The following is a 14,804-nucleotide window of genomic DNA, read 5'->3' on the forward strand; positions in this document are numbered from 1 at the left end:
ATAATTTGCTCAGCTTATTAGGCATTCCCCTTCCCCGATCAGCTCAACTGGCAGGCAGGCAGGAGCTAGTTTTTTGGATTTTTTAAAAAAATGGATGCAGCTTTTGTGCTCATACAGCTGTGCCCATTAAAAAAATAAAGAAGTTGCATGAACCCAAGACTGGGACCCCCTGACATCCCAGACACTAAGCTCCCCTCCACTTTCTGATGCCCCCCTGCCCCTCCCACCACTACAAAACAAAATCCTGGTGGTATAGTAGGCTGGGTTGGGTCAGACCCCCCCCCCAGGTCGAGGACTCTCCATCCCTTACATCGCCTCGCCGTACCTTGAAGGATTGTTTACGGTGGTTGTTATTTACATTTTAGTATTTATCTGCTAGTATGGTGGTTATCCTTGTATTTATTCTATATAGTAATACTATTATTTTTAATTTATGTTTCAGCAATGCTATACATTAAATGCCATATTGCTTGATTTTATCTTTATGATTTGTGACTTATCCATTTATATGTCTCTTTTGTGTGGTGTGTGGTGTTACATGGCGGTCCTTCCCCATCATGAAGCATCCTGTGATGTATTGGGAGGGGTCTAAGGTTCTGATTGGCTCAGGTGCCTAAGGTCCCTCCTATGGGGAGGGGCCTTAGGAGTCTGAGTCAATAGGCCCCGCCCAGTGCATCACCAGCATGCATTGGGAGGGGGCCTGTAAGGTTTAGCTCCTGCCCAAAATGTAAGTTTTTGGAGGGGTAATGTTGAAGCAAATAAGCCTCAATGATATATTGTGGCAGCCTTACAATTCGCCAGGCCTCCTGGTTCGATACCCTCGTTGAAGATTCAGTAGGAAGTAAAATCAAATGATAAGCACAGCCAGAAGTGATTACATAAAGAATATAATGTAGAAATAGGCTTAATATTACAGAAAGGCAATCTTTAGAAAGATACATAAACTTTACTGGGTTACAAATGTACAGAAAGAACTAGAAATAAGCTTTACAAGTGGATTCAGAGTGTGCGAGTGTGAAAGTGTGTGTGTGTCAGGAGAAAGAGGACAGTTTATCTGCATTACAGAGTCCAGAGGAAAGAGAGAGTGTGAGAGAAATTAATCTCATATTTATAAGTTTAAAACCTGTTCTAAAAATATAATTTATTGCAGTTAAATACCCCTATCTTTTGTAAACTGTTTGAAACAATGGTGAATAAGGTGAGTGGGGTGTGAGAGACTGGAGAAGAAAAGAGGGAGAAACTGTCCCTCGCAGACTGGAGTTAAATGTAATTTCCAGTATCACTTTGACAATGGTTTTTGATTAATCCTATCTGTGATAGATCATGCACCTGGGCTTACTGTACTGCACAGACATTAACACCTCTTCGCACCTCAGGGTTGTATGAAAGTCTTTTATTACCTTATTCTGAGGCTGCTAGCCCATCTGCACTGACATCCCTCAAGATCAGATATGAATGATATGATCTCCCACAGGCCTTTACTGACATTGGTAAGGCCATCAGAAAATGCTGACGCTAAGGCTGGGCTGACACTCCATACCTTTTTTTTTTTTTTTTTTTTAATTCTTTGAAATGAAGGCAAGCGTGCAGTACCCTTCTATATGGCTTACACTTCGTTTTTGTGTGCTGCACACAACTATTATTGCACTTCAGAGAGACCATAATTATGTACTGAGTGTATGGAACAAAAAAAAAAAAAAAATTGTCAGAAATGTGTGCTGAATTGATCATATCTAGTGAGCACCATGGAATAAACATTATATAAAACTTTTATGTTGAAATGATTTTTATTGAGCTAAGATAAATAAACAATTCAACCAATCCTTCCAATAAAAATAGCTCAATTTTCAAATATACAAACACCCGCCTACTCACACCCGTCCGGAGTAGTGCTACCCGATTCAGGAAAAAAAATTTTCGATTCAATTCAGCCTACTGAATTGGTTTTTCGATTTGATTTTCCTGCCCAATTGGGTGTTTTTTTTTAAACATCCTGGTGGGTTTATTTTATAGCCTCTTCACCCCCTTTGCCTTCTCCTAACCACTCTGGCGCTGTGGTGTAAACAAAATAAACAAACAAAAAACACTTTTCCTCTCTCTCTTAAATCATAGCCCATGTTTGCGGTCTAACACCAGCTCTGGCAGGATACACGTTTCAAATCTGACATACTGTAATCACAAAATGGGAAATAAAATTAGTTTTTCTACCTTTTGTTGTCTGGTCATTATTCAAATCTTGTTGGTCCCAGGCTCCGTTTGTCTTCTGATAACTTGCTTGCCAGGGTCTCCTTTCTTCTTTCTGCATGCTAACCATCCATCTGTCCTCCCCTTCCGTTTCCCTTTCCTACCCCACCCCAGAGGTCTGGCATCTTTCCTTTTTTTGTCTCCCTCCACAGATCCACCTTTTCTTAACTACCCTTTCATCCAGCATCTCTCCCTCCTTCCCCACCACCCCAGGGTCTACCATCTCTCCTTTTCTTTTCCCAACTACCCTCCTATCCAGTATCTCTATCCCCCCCTCCATACCAGCCCTTGTGTCCAACTTCTCTCCCTTTCTGTTCCTTCCCTCCCTAAATCCCATTGTCCATCATCTCTCTCCCTCTCCTCTATTTTTAGACCCATTATTTCTCCCCCCCCAAAGTCCGGCATATGCATGTCTCTTTGAACCCCCCTTCCCTCCCTCCGTGTACTTCTACACCAGGGTCCCCCTCCCCTGAAGGCCTGCACCTCCCCCCTGAAGGCCTGTCCCCCCCCTTGAAGGCCTGCCTGTCCCCCCTGAAGGCCTATGCCACCATCCCCGGCCTGTCTCCCCTTTGAAGGCTAGTCCCCCCTTAAAGGCCTGTTCCCCCCTTGAAGGCCTGCACCACCCCACCCCCTGAAGGACTGCCCCCCAAAAGACTGCCCCCCCCGGGAAGGACTGCACACACACACACACCTCCCGGGAAGGCCTCCGTGTTACTCCTGGCCTCCCCAAACCGTTTACCTTATTGCTGGAGCCTGCAGCCAAAGATCGCGGTTACAGCGTCTTTGTGCTCTGAGCTGTTTCCTCCTCTGCGAGCCTGCCTCTGACGTCAGAGGAGGGCGGGACCGCAGCAGAGGAAACAGCTCAGAGCACAAAGATGCTGTAACTGTGATCTTCGGCTGCAGGCTCCAGCAATAAGGTAAACGGTTCGGGGAGGCCAGGAGCAACACGGAGGCCTTCCCGGTGGGGGTGCGCAGTCTTTCGGGGGGGGGGAGGGCAGTCTTTTGGAGGGGGCAGTCCTTCGGGGAGGCCAGGAGGGAAGCTGGACTGCAGCACTTCCTGACTGACCCTCCCTCCTCGCCCTCTAAAACAGGTGCGGCAGCGGCCAGCCAGCAAGAGCAGCGCTGCCATTCCTGCTTTAGGGGGCGAGGGGAGAGGGTCTGAATCGGGAAGCTGATTTTTTTTTTTTAATTTAAATCGATTCGAATCGATTCACCCGAAGTGAATTAGTGAACCGATTCGAATCGTGAATCGGGGAGCACTATTCTCCATTACCCCAGTGACACTTGGCTCGTTGCTAATGCCCCTATTTCACCTGTTCATTTCATATATTTTTTATTTATATATTTGGATTTTGCTCACATCTTTTTCATAATTAGCTCAAGGTGAGTTACATTCAGGCAGGCATATAGCCCTCTCTCCACTTTTAAGCTCCTTACCTACCTAGGCTGCATCTCTTTGACTATTCCAAAGAGCCATCCAATCCACAAAACTCCACTTCCAGATACTAATATCACCTTTGCAGTCCATGAGCAGCAATCACATGACACCAGTAAAATAAAGTAAGCAATCTGACTTGCATTGTACAGATTTTATTTGCAGTTCTAAACCATTGCCTAAAACTGATCTTTCCTAATTATGAATAGATTTGGCTAAAATTACTACAGTTACAGAGATATGGGGCCAGCTCCAGCATAAGTGGCATGACCACATTTCAGAAGCAGTAACTTCTTAAAGGGGATAGGAGGGGGTGGGGGAAGAGAAATAATAATAATAACTTTATTCTTTTATACCGCCATAACCAAAAGTTCTAGGTGGTTTACACTAAAAAGAGCTGGACAATCAGCGAAATACAATAATACAGTAAAAAAAATACAAATATTTGTAAAATAGAATTTCAATAATAAAACTCACTAAGTAATAAACTTATTGAACAAAGTGGTCTTAATTAATTTTCAAAAACTGCCAATAGGATAACATAGCTTGCTGAATACATTTACCTAACCAAGATTGTTGCCTACCAGCTAGGGTCATAGAAACATAGAAACATAGAAACATAGAAAGATGACGGCAGAAAAGGGCCAAGGCCCATCAAGTCTGCCCACTATAGACCCTCCCCTTAAGATTAGCTAGTGTTTTGCCCTGACCCTCTTAGGGATCCCACATGGGCGTCCCATTTATTCTTAAAATCTGGCACGCTGCTTGCCTCGATCACCTGCACTGGAAGCCCGTTCCACCGATCAATCACTCGCTCCGTGAAGAAATACTTCCTGGTGTCGCCGTGAAACTTTCCACCCCTGAGTTTGAGCGGGTGCCCTCTTGTGGTTGAGGGGCCTCTAAGAAGGAAGATGTCATCTTCCACTTCTATACGTCCGGTGATGTATTTAAACGTCTCAATCATGTCTCCCCTCTCCCTGCGCTCCTCTAGAGTGTAGAGCTGCAAATTGTCTAGTCTTGCTTCGTACGGGAGACCTTTAAGCCCTGAGACCATTCTGGTGGCCATTCTTTGGACCGACTCGACCCTCTGCACGTCTTTGCGGTAGTGTGGCTTCCAGAATTGCACGCAGTATTCCAGATGAGGTCTCACCATGGCCCTGTACAATGGCATAATGACAGCAGGCTTTCTGCTGACAAAACTTCTACGGATGCAACCCAGCATCTGCCTTGCCTTTGAGGAAGCCTTCTCCACCTGATTGGCAGATTTCATGTCTGCACTAATGATTACTCCCAAATCTCGTTCCGCTGAAGTCCTGGTCAAGGTCTCCCCGTTCAAGGTATAAGTTCTGCACGGGTTTCTGTTACCTAGGTGCATGACCTTACATTTTCCAGCATTGAAGCCCAGCTGCCAGGTTGAGGACCAGCATTCCAATGTGCGCAGGTCCTGCGCCATACTATCTTGTAAATTGCCCTCGCTTACCATATTACATAGTTTGGCGTCGTCGGCGAATAATGTTACTTTACCTTGAAGCCCTTGAGTCAGATCTCCTATGAATATGTTGAAGAGGAGCGGACCCAAGACCGAGCCCTGAGGCACCCCGCTGGTCACCTCCGATGTCCCAGAGAAAGTACCGTTAACCATCACCCTCTGACGTCTGCCACTCAGCCAATCTCTGACCCATGCCGTCAGAGTCTCTCCCAACCCCATTGATTTCATCTTGTTTAACAGTCTGCGGTGTGGGACGCTGTCAAAAGCTTTACTGAAGTCCAGGTACACTATGTCCAGTGAATCTCCTTCATCCAGTCTTTTTGTTACCCAGTCAAAGAAGCTGATGAGGTTTGATTGGCAGGACCTACCCTTGGTGAATCCATGTTGATTGGGGTCCCGTAGATTCCCTTCGTTCAAGACCGTGTCCAACTGGCGTTTGATCAGTGTTTCCATGATTTTGCATACTATTGATGTCAGACTCACCGGTCTGTAATTTGCAGCCTCTGTCTTGCAACCCTTTTTGTGTAGAGGAACGACGTTAGCTGTTTTCCAGTCCAAGGGGACTGTCCCTGTACTCAGTGAGAGATTGAATAGTACGGCTAACGGTTCTGCCAGGACATCGCCTAACTCCCTAAGCACTCTGGGGTGCAGATTGTCCGGTCCCATGGCTTTGTCCACCTTGAGTTTTGTTAGCTCAAAGTAAACCTCGCTGGGTGTGAATTTAAAACTCCGAAACGGGTCTTTTGTGTTTGACTGTGGTTTCAATTGAGGGCCGGACCCTGGCGCCTCGCAGGTGAAGACCGAGCTGAAGTATTTATTTAGTATTTCTGCTTTTTCGGGATCTGATTCTGCGTAATTCCCGTCTGTTTTTTTCAGGCGTACTATCCCGTCTGTGTTCTTTTTCCTGTCACTGATATACCGGAAGAAGGATTTGTCCCCTTTCTTAATGTTGTTTGCTAGAGTTTCTTCCACTCGAAGTTTGGCCTCCCTGACTGCCGTTTTGACCTCTGTGGACTTGATCCTGTGTAGCAGTTTATCTTCGCTTTTCCCGGTGCGTTTGAAGGAGGCAAATGCGTTTTTCTTCTCCTTAACGAGACGTGAGATCTCTGCGGTGAACCACTGGGGTTTGTCCTTTCTTCGCTGTTTATGTGATGATTTTATGTAATGGCAGGTTGCCTTGTGTATGACAGATTTCAGGGATGACCACATATCCTCCACATTCTCTGTCTCCGTTTGGTCCTGGAGTGCCTGATGGACGAAAACTCCCATACGTGCAAAGTCTGTTCCTCGGAAGTTGAGTACCTTTGTTTTAGTGTTTGATCTATGGAAACCTTTCCTCAGATGGAACCATATCATGTTGTGATCGCTGGAGGCTAGCTTATCTCCCACGAAGATTTCTGAGACGCTTTCTCCATTGGTGAGTACTAGGTCAAGGATCGTTTGGGCCCTAGTGGGTTCCATTACCATTTGATTGAGGCGTGCTCCTTTTATGGAGGCTAATAGCCTCTTGCTTCCGCTGGTTGTTGCTGAAGGTGTGCTCCAGTCTACATCCGGCATATTGAAGTCTCCCATTAGTACAACGTCCCCCCTTATCTAAGAAGGTCTTATATCTACACCCATTAATTTTTGGATAAGCAAATAAGTAGAAGTTTCTAGTTTCTCTTGATGGTCTATGCAACACAAAATGAGGAAAAAGATAAGCTGGAGACAATCCCGATATCAGCTTAAAGCAGAAACAGGAAAATTTGAATAATACTCTTGCCTCCAAAGGCAGCCAATGAAGTAAACGATAATATGGACTAATATACTCGTTCTTTTTTAAACCAAAAATCAATCGAACAGCTGTATTCTGAATTATCCTTAATTTCCTTAGAATTTGTTGGGGTGCTCCTAAATAGATGATGTTATATTAGTCTAAAATAGATAAAACTAATGCCTGCACCAATAGTCTGAACGATAAAGGATCAAAATTTTTTTTATGGTTCTTAATTTCCACAATATAAAAAAGCATTTTATACCACTAAGTTCGTGTGTTCTGCTAATGTTAAATGTCGGTCTAGTGTGACTCCCAGAATTTTGATAGGGCTCCTTTTACGAAGCCACATTAGCGGTTTAACGTGCATAATAGCACGCGCTAAACTGCCGGATGCGCTAGCCACTACCGCCTCCTCTTGAGCAGGCAGTAGTTTTTCAGCTAGCGCGTGATTAAAAGTCGCGCACGCTAAAGCTGCTAATGCGGCTTCGTAAAATAAAATAATCGGGTAGTCATGACCATTAAGATGAAGCAATGAATTTTTTATTTTGTCGTTGGGACTAGCCAAGAAAAGTTTGGTCTTTTCCGTATTGAGTTTTAGTTTGAAATTAATTTTCCACTGTTCTATCCGAGTCATAATAGAAAATATCTGGTTTAAAATTTCAGTGGTAAAATTATTTAGAGGGATTAAAATAGAAATGTCATCTGCATATATATAAAATTTTACATTTAAACTCTGCAATAAATGTCCTAAAGGGGAAATGTAGATGTTGAATAAGGTAGGCGATAACAGAGAACCTTGGGGCAGACCAGAGGGGTTGCTCCATCAATTAGAATAGTTACCGTCACAAATCACTTGATAAGATCTTTTCTTCAAAAAACCTTGAAACCAGTTCCAGACCCTTCCTGAAAGTCCTATTGTGTCTAAACAACTCAACAATATTTCATGATCTACTAGATCAAAAGCACTACTAAAATCTAGCTGAAGAATTAAGGCACTAGTGCCTTTGCTAAATAGATCATGAAGATAATCAAGCATTGAAGTTAAGACGGTCTCTGTACTATATACTCTTCTAAATCCGGACTGATGGTCATTAAGGATATTAAATTTATTGAAATAACTTACTAATTCTAAATTAACTTAACCTTCCAGTAATTTGGTAACACAGGAATGCTTGCCATGGGTCTATAATTGGATTTCGTGGTAATTGATACCTTCTGATCTTTAAGAATAGGGGTAACTAAAATTTGACCCAATTCATCAGGAAACAGTCCCTTAATCAAAGAAAAAAGTAGCCCATTTAAATAAATCCGCTTTAAAAGTAGATGAAGCATTTTTCATTATGCTTGGGGGATAATTGTCCAGCAAACAGTTCGATGTTTATTACCCTGCTACAATGGAATAAGTGCAGGGTGAGAAAGTAAAATAAAAATCACCCCAAGTTAGAGCCACTTCTCTTCTGGTCCTGTGCTGTCATGCACTGTCTCCTTCAAACGGCTACATTTAAGATGGTCCCTATCCCTATTGGCCTGACCCAGCTCATAAAACATCAAACCTTACCTCTCCCCCGCCTCTCTAAGGGAAGCATAGTAGGGCATCAAGATAAAGACGGAACAAATAATATTTACCTAAGTTAAGGCATACAGGTAGGTAAGAGCCAAAGGCCTGTGTAAGTCTCATTTTCTCTCTTCCTTCCTTCCTGTTCTGGCATCTGACACCTGGAATTATTACCAGATCTCTGGTGTCCACAACTCATTCCAGCCCAAACTACACATACCCGATACCAATAATATCAGCAGCCTCTGAACTCAGTACTCCAGCATCTGGAAAATTAAAGCTTTTAAGCACACATATAGGTCCCTAGAGAATCTAGGCAAGCTGTGAAAGGGGGTAGGAATAATATCACTTCTGAGAAAGGGACCCAGAGCATGAGAAGGCATTCTCTTAAACTGACTCAATAAAAGTCCCTTCAACCCACAAAGCATCCAAGAAGTGAGGTTTGGGATGAGGGCAGGGGGAATGGTTTTAAGTTGCAAAACAGGAGAGAGGTCTTCCTAGCGTGAATTCCCTCAATGTAACATCTCCTACCTAATGAATCTCACTCTAACCTGGAAATACAGCAGGAAGAAGCAGAAGATGGGGCGAAACATCGATCTAGAACGACAGGCATGGTGCTGAACTTCCAAAAAGGAAATTATGAAGGGATGAGACTCATGGTGGGGAAGATTACAAAAATGATAAGGGCACTGTAAAAACGCTACAACAAGCATAGTCCATTTTTAAGGACACAGTCACCAAGGCGCAAAATCTATATATACCGCGTATCGACAAAGGATACAAGAGGAAAAAGAACAAGGAACTGGCGTGGCTTACTGTAGCGGTGAAGGAAGCAATCAGAGACAAGAAGACTTCGTTTAAGGAATGGAAAAGGTCAAAAACGGATGAAAACTGTAAAAAGCACAAACAGCATCAAAGCAGGTGCCATAAGGCGGTAAGAGGGGCCTAAAGAGACTACGAGGAAAAAATAGCCAAGGAGGCAAAAAACGTCAAGCTGTTCTTTTGATATATTAATAATAATAATAATAACTTTATTTTTATATACCGCCAGCTATCTTGCGACTTCTAGGCGGTTTACAATAAAGAAACTGTGAATACAATGAAGGAAATGTAAATACAATAAAGAGAAACTTTACGTACAATGAATTAAAGAGTATAGCAGTGTACATCTCAATACAATAAAGGGAAACTTTACGTACAACGAATTAAAGAGTATTGCAGTATACATCTCGTACAATGGATTAAAGAGTATAGCAGTATACATCTGATAATATTAATAATGTTAGCAACAGTTTGTGTGTTGCAAGGCCAGGAAGTGCCAAGCTGTTTGCACAGAAGTAGAAATGTTCCGTAAATTGAATAGGGTGTTCATAGTTAGTGGTTAGGGGTTGGGGTTAACAGTTTGCAAGATCAGGTATGTGATGATGTTACGAGGGGGGTTAATGTTCCGGTTCGTTGCCTAGGTATTTCAAGAATAGGTAAGTTTTTAGGTGTTTCCTGAATTCTTCATAGTTGTTTGTTTGTGCAATTAGTTTTTCTAGGTCTTTACCCCATATGGCTGCTTGATATGATAGCAGTTGTTGATGGTGTCTCTTATATTTGCACCCTCCAGCCGGTGGGGAGACAAATTTCATGTGTGTTTTTCTTTCGTGTCTGTTGGTTGGGAATGAGAAGAGATCTGTAATGTATTTTGGGGCTAGACCATTTAATACTTTGAAGCAGAGACATCCTAGCTTGAACTTTGTGCGCGCCTCCATCGGCAGCCAGTGTAGGAGTCGGTAGGAAGGGGTTATGTGATCGGACTTCTTCAGCCCGAAAATCATCCTGACTGCTGCATTTTGTATCAGTTGTAGTCTTTGCATTTGCTTCTGGGGGATCGTCAGATGGGTGATGTTGCAATAATCCAGGTGGTTTAGTATTAGGGATTGTACTAGCATTTTGAAAGCTGAAGTGTGGAAGTACGCCTTGATGGACTTAAGTTTCCAGAGAGTGAAGAACCCTCTTTTGATTAAGGAGTCTATGTGGTCTTTCATGGTTAGGCCTTGGTCTAGTATTACTCCTAAGATCTTCATCGTTGGTGTAATACTAGACCAAGGGAAAACGACCCGCGAAGGAAGCTGTGGGGCCGTTGGATGACCATGGAATAAAGGGAGTGCTAAAGGAGGCCAAAGCCATCACCGATAAACTGAAAACATTTTTTGCTTCTATGTTTACCGAAGAGGATATACACAACATATCGGAAACCGACAGGCTATACGTGGGAAATGAAGACGGGAAATTGACAGGGTTCACAGTCAGTTTAGAAGAGATATGCAGGCAGATTGATAGGCTTAAAAATGATAAATCCCCAGGACCGGATGGCATCCATCCGAGGGTAATCAAGGAACTGAAAGGGGCTATAGCTGAACTGCTTCAACTAATAGCTAATCTGTCGATCAAATCGGGAAGGATTCCGGAAGACTGGAAGGTGGCGAATGTTACGCCGATCTTCAAGAAAGGTTTGAGGGGTGATCCAGGAAACTACAAACCGGTGAGTCTGACCTCAGTACTGGGAAAGATGGTATAGACGCTGATAAAGGACCACATCATTGAGCACCTTGACAAACACAATCTGATGAGGACCAGCCAACACGGCTTCAGTAAAGGAAGATCTTGCTTGACAAACTTGCTGCACTTCTCCGAAGGAGTAAACAGGCAGATAGACAAAGGTGACCCGGTTGACATTGTATATCTGGATTTTCAGAAGGCGTTCGACAAGGTTCCGCATGAACAACTACTTTGAAAAATTGCGAGCCATGGAATCGAGGGTAAAATACTCACGTGGATTAAAAACTGGCTGGTGGATAAGAAACAGAGAGTGGGAGTAAATGGACAATACTCGAACTTTAAAAGCGTCACCAGTGGAGTGCCACAGGGTTCGGTGCTTTAGCCCGTGCTCTTAAACATATTTATAAATGATCTGGAAATTGGCAAGACGAGGAGGTGATTAAATTTGCAGACGATACTAAGTTACTCAGAATAGTGAAGACGCAGGAGGATTGCAAAGATCTGCAACATGACATAAACACGCTTGAGAAATGGGCCGTAACATGGCAAATGAGGTTCAATGTGGATAAGTGTAAGATGATGCACGTCTGTGACAAAAATTTATACACAAATACAGGATGTCAGGGGCGGTACTTGGAGAGACACCCCCTAGGAAAGAGACTTGGGAGTACTGATAGACAAGTCGATGAAGCCATCCACGCAATGTGCGGTGGCGGCGAAAGGGCGAACAGAATGCTAGGAATGATTAAGAAAGGGATCACGAACAAATCAGAGAAGGTTATCATGCTGCTGTACCGGGCCATTGTACGCCCTCATCTGGAATACTGCGTCCAGCACTGGTCGCCGTACATGAAGAAAGACACGGTACTACTTGAAAGGGTCCAGAGAAGAGCGACTAAAATGGTTAAGGGGATGGAGGAGTTGCCGTACAGCGAGAGATTAGAGAAACTGGGTCTCTTCTCCCTTGAAAAGAGGAGACAGAGGGGACATGATCGAAACATTCAAGATACTCAAGGGAATAGACTTAGTAGATAAAGACAGGTTGTTCACCCTCTCCAAGGTAGGGAGAATGAGAGGGCACTCTCTAAAGTTAAAATGGGATAGATTCCATACAAACGTAAGGAAGTTCTTCTTCACCCAGAGAGTGGTGGAAAACTGGAACACTCTTCCGGAGGCTGTTATAGGGGAAAACACCCTCCAGGGATTCAAGACAAAGTTAAACAAGTTCCTGCTGAACTGGAACGTACGCAGGTAGGGCTAGTCTCAGTTAGGGCACTGGTCTTTGACCTAGGGGCTGCCACGGGAGCAGACTGCTGGGCATGATGGATCACTGATCTGACGCAGCAGCAGCAATTCTTATGTTCGAAGATAATTAAAGAAACATGGGGTTCGCTAGAATCATATGTTAATTTTCTTTAAATACAATATATTCGCATAAGATTCACCCTTTTGGACTTGGTTTTAGTTAAAGATCTTTATAGACATACAGGACACTGAGATGGGTGGGGGAGGGTATATTTTCTTAGGGCCTGTTTTACAAAGCCATGCTATGGGCTTCGGGGCTCTTGCTGTGCGGCTTTGTAAAACAAGCCCTCAGCGTTTTCCGATTGTATTGTTAATTTATGTAAATTTTCTTACACTGTGTATCGGTTATATTTTGTTATATAAAATTAATAAACAATTTTTTAAATAAAAAAAACAACACAAAGCACACTGTGCGTAGAGAAAATGTTAATTATCATTTATATTCAGGGTTTTTTTCAAAGTGGTCAAGTCAAATGACTTTAAACTACGCAATGTCACCTCAGTAACAACTATAGAAAAAATAGACAAATACAGAGCAAAATATAGATAACAAAAAAAGGAAACATCCCCTACCTTCACCTCAATTTTCTCTGTCATTCAAGTGGTGAGGGGGGGTTGCTTGTATCTATACCCCTCTAAAATCAATCTGTCTAATTACAGTGACAACTTATTCAGACATATAATTAAAAGGTGACCCTCAGGCCGGAGGCAAACCATTCTCATTGCATTAACTCCATACTGTAAGGGGGGGGGGGGGGTTGATAAAAAGTTCTCAGCCCAAACAACTTCCCAAATTCTGAGCCTTATTTTGCCATTGTACCTGAAATAAAATCAATCTGTCTAATTACAGTAACAACTTATTCAGACAGATAAATAAAAGGTGACCCTCAGGCTGGAGGCAAACCATTTTTATTGCATTCACTCCATACTGTAAGGGGGGGGGGTGATGAAAAGTTCTCAGCCCAACCAACTTCCCAAATTCTGAGCGTTATTTTGCCATTATAGCTGAAAAAAAGTGTTATCTACAGTAAGTGCCAATTTGCAGAAGGGAAATTCTATGGGTCTTTTTTTTACAGTTTCATATCATTGAACCATACCTACCTCATTCTTTTCTTGGTTAACCTGAGAAACTTTCAGCGCTCCCTCCTATATTTACGGTGAATTTTTCGGAGCTGGGATGAAGAGAGCACAGTCCTTGGAAACCGGTCGCACCTGTATAGTTGTTAGGTGTACTAACTAAGATCAATAAAAAGGTTTAATCTTCAGCCTGTTTGCATAGACCAAGACGAGAGCTAGGGCATATTTAGAGAAAGAGACAGAACCGTGCTACTTACATGTGGAGAGCCACGGGAAGCAGTCGGAGTTTCAAGACCATTGATCGCCGTGCTTCCCAAACAGGAACTGGAGCACAGCAGCACCTCCCACAGCCTCTAGCACTAAACCTCCACTAGAGGCAATTGGGTAAGTGCTGCAGGTGGTCGGGGTGGAGCTAAACACATCTAGTGGCTCCCGTGCAGGGCCGGCGTTAGGGGAGGGCAAACAGGGCAGCTCCAGAGGGTCCCGCGATGCGTGTAGCTGTTCTCCTTGTTGGTCCATCTCTCCCCTCACCTTCGCCTTTCCAAATCAGTTTTTCGTTTTCAGCGGGGCCGCGGCGCGGCAGCTATTTTCATAAATTACAGGCGGCTGCCCGGCCCGAAGAGCTTCCCCTCTGGCACCACTTCCTGTTTCCGCCTGGGCGGATCGCTGTCAGAGGAAAAGCTACGGGCCCGGCAGCTGCCTGCAACTTATGAAAATGGCTGCCGCGCCGGGGTCCCGCTACAAAAGAAAACTATGATTTGGAAAGGGGGGTGAGATGGGCCAACAAGGGGAAGCGGTTGAGTAGCCCTTGAGCTTTATTTGATGCTGTCCTGTCGGGAGTGTGTGGGAAAGCAGCAGCAGGGGTTGGGAGGTGTGGGGACAGGCTGCTGAATGGAATTGGGGTGAGGGGCAGGATACTCGAGTAAAGGGATAGAGAAAAGAGTGCTGACATTGGATGCCATTGGGGAAGGGAGAGAGAGGGAGCAGATGCTGAATGGAAATGGAAAAAGAGGGCACATAATTAACATAACCATTTATTTTTTTTCATCAAAACGGGGACATTTATTAATTGTCAGTCCTGCCCTAGCCCCACCCCCCAATTTCTTCCATTCATTTTTCATCTTCTATAATAAAACTCTACGCGCGCATGCGCACTTATGATTTTGTAATCCCTGCCGCCTGATTTGTGACTCTGTGGCCGTGTTCAATTTGCGGTGCATGCAGCGCTGGTTTGAGTGGCGCAGAGAGCAACGGCAGGAGGGTGTCCTTCGGCGAAGTGGAGAGGGTGTGGGTGCTGCGAGGCATCCGGCTGCTACTGCTGCACAGGGAAGTGGAGGGGGGAGAGGGAAAGGGGGCTGCTTTGGGGGGAGGGGTATGCTGGGCATCAGGCAGCAAT

The 14,804-nt window shown here is 44.0% G+C and overlaps 2 protein-coding genes across 5 annotated transcripts in view; both read right to left on the reverse strand.

The window, feature by feature from the left end:
- The window catches only part of LOC117365632 (N-acetyllactosaminide beta-1,3-N-acetylglucosaminyltransferase 3-like), a 172,117-nt gene extending 158,337 nt beyond the window's left edge, over nucleotides 1-13,780 (reverse strand). Inside the window, exons 1-2 of one of the 3 annotated variants that reach the window (XR_004540428.1) lie at nucleotides 13,666-13,780; nucleotides 13,433-13,567 (exon numbers count right to left, since the gene is read on the reverse strand). Coding sequence is in view for 1 of the 3 variants with exons in the window: in XM_033956221.1 (XP_033812112.1) it covers nucleotides 13,666-13,706 (41 nt within the window). In the remaining 2 variants the exon portion in view is untranslated. The remainder of the gene's footprint in view (nucleotides 1-13,432; nucleotides 13,568-13,665) is intronic. The other 2 variants (XR_004540429.1, XM_033956221.1) reach the window with 2 other exon arrangements.
- The window catches only part of B3GNT3 (UDP-GlcNAc:betaGal beta-1,3-N-acetylglucosaminyltransferase 3), an 83,817-nt gene extending 70,026 nt beyond the window's left edge, over nucleotides 1-13,791 (reverse strand). The window contains exon 1 of one of the 2 annotated variants that reach the window (XM_033956218.1): nucleotides 13,666-13,791. The gene's annotated coding sequence lies outside the window, so the exon portion shown is untranslated. Of the gene's footprint in view, nucleotides 1-13,432; nucleotides 13,552-13,665 lie in introns of those variants that run through there. The other variant, XM_033956220.1, reaches the window with a different exon arrangement.
- Between the last annotated feature and the right edge of the window lie 1,013 nt (nucleotides 13,792-14,804).

Source organism: Geotrypetes seraphini, chromosome 8 (assembly GCF_902459505.1).
Source record: "Geotrypetes seraphini chromosome 8, aGeoSer1.1, whole genome shotgun sequence".
Taxonomy (NCBI): domain Eukaryota; kingdom Metazoa; phylum Chordata; class Amphibia; order Gymnophiona; family Dermophiidae; genus Geotrypetes; species Geotrypetes seraphini.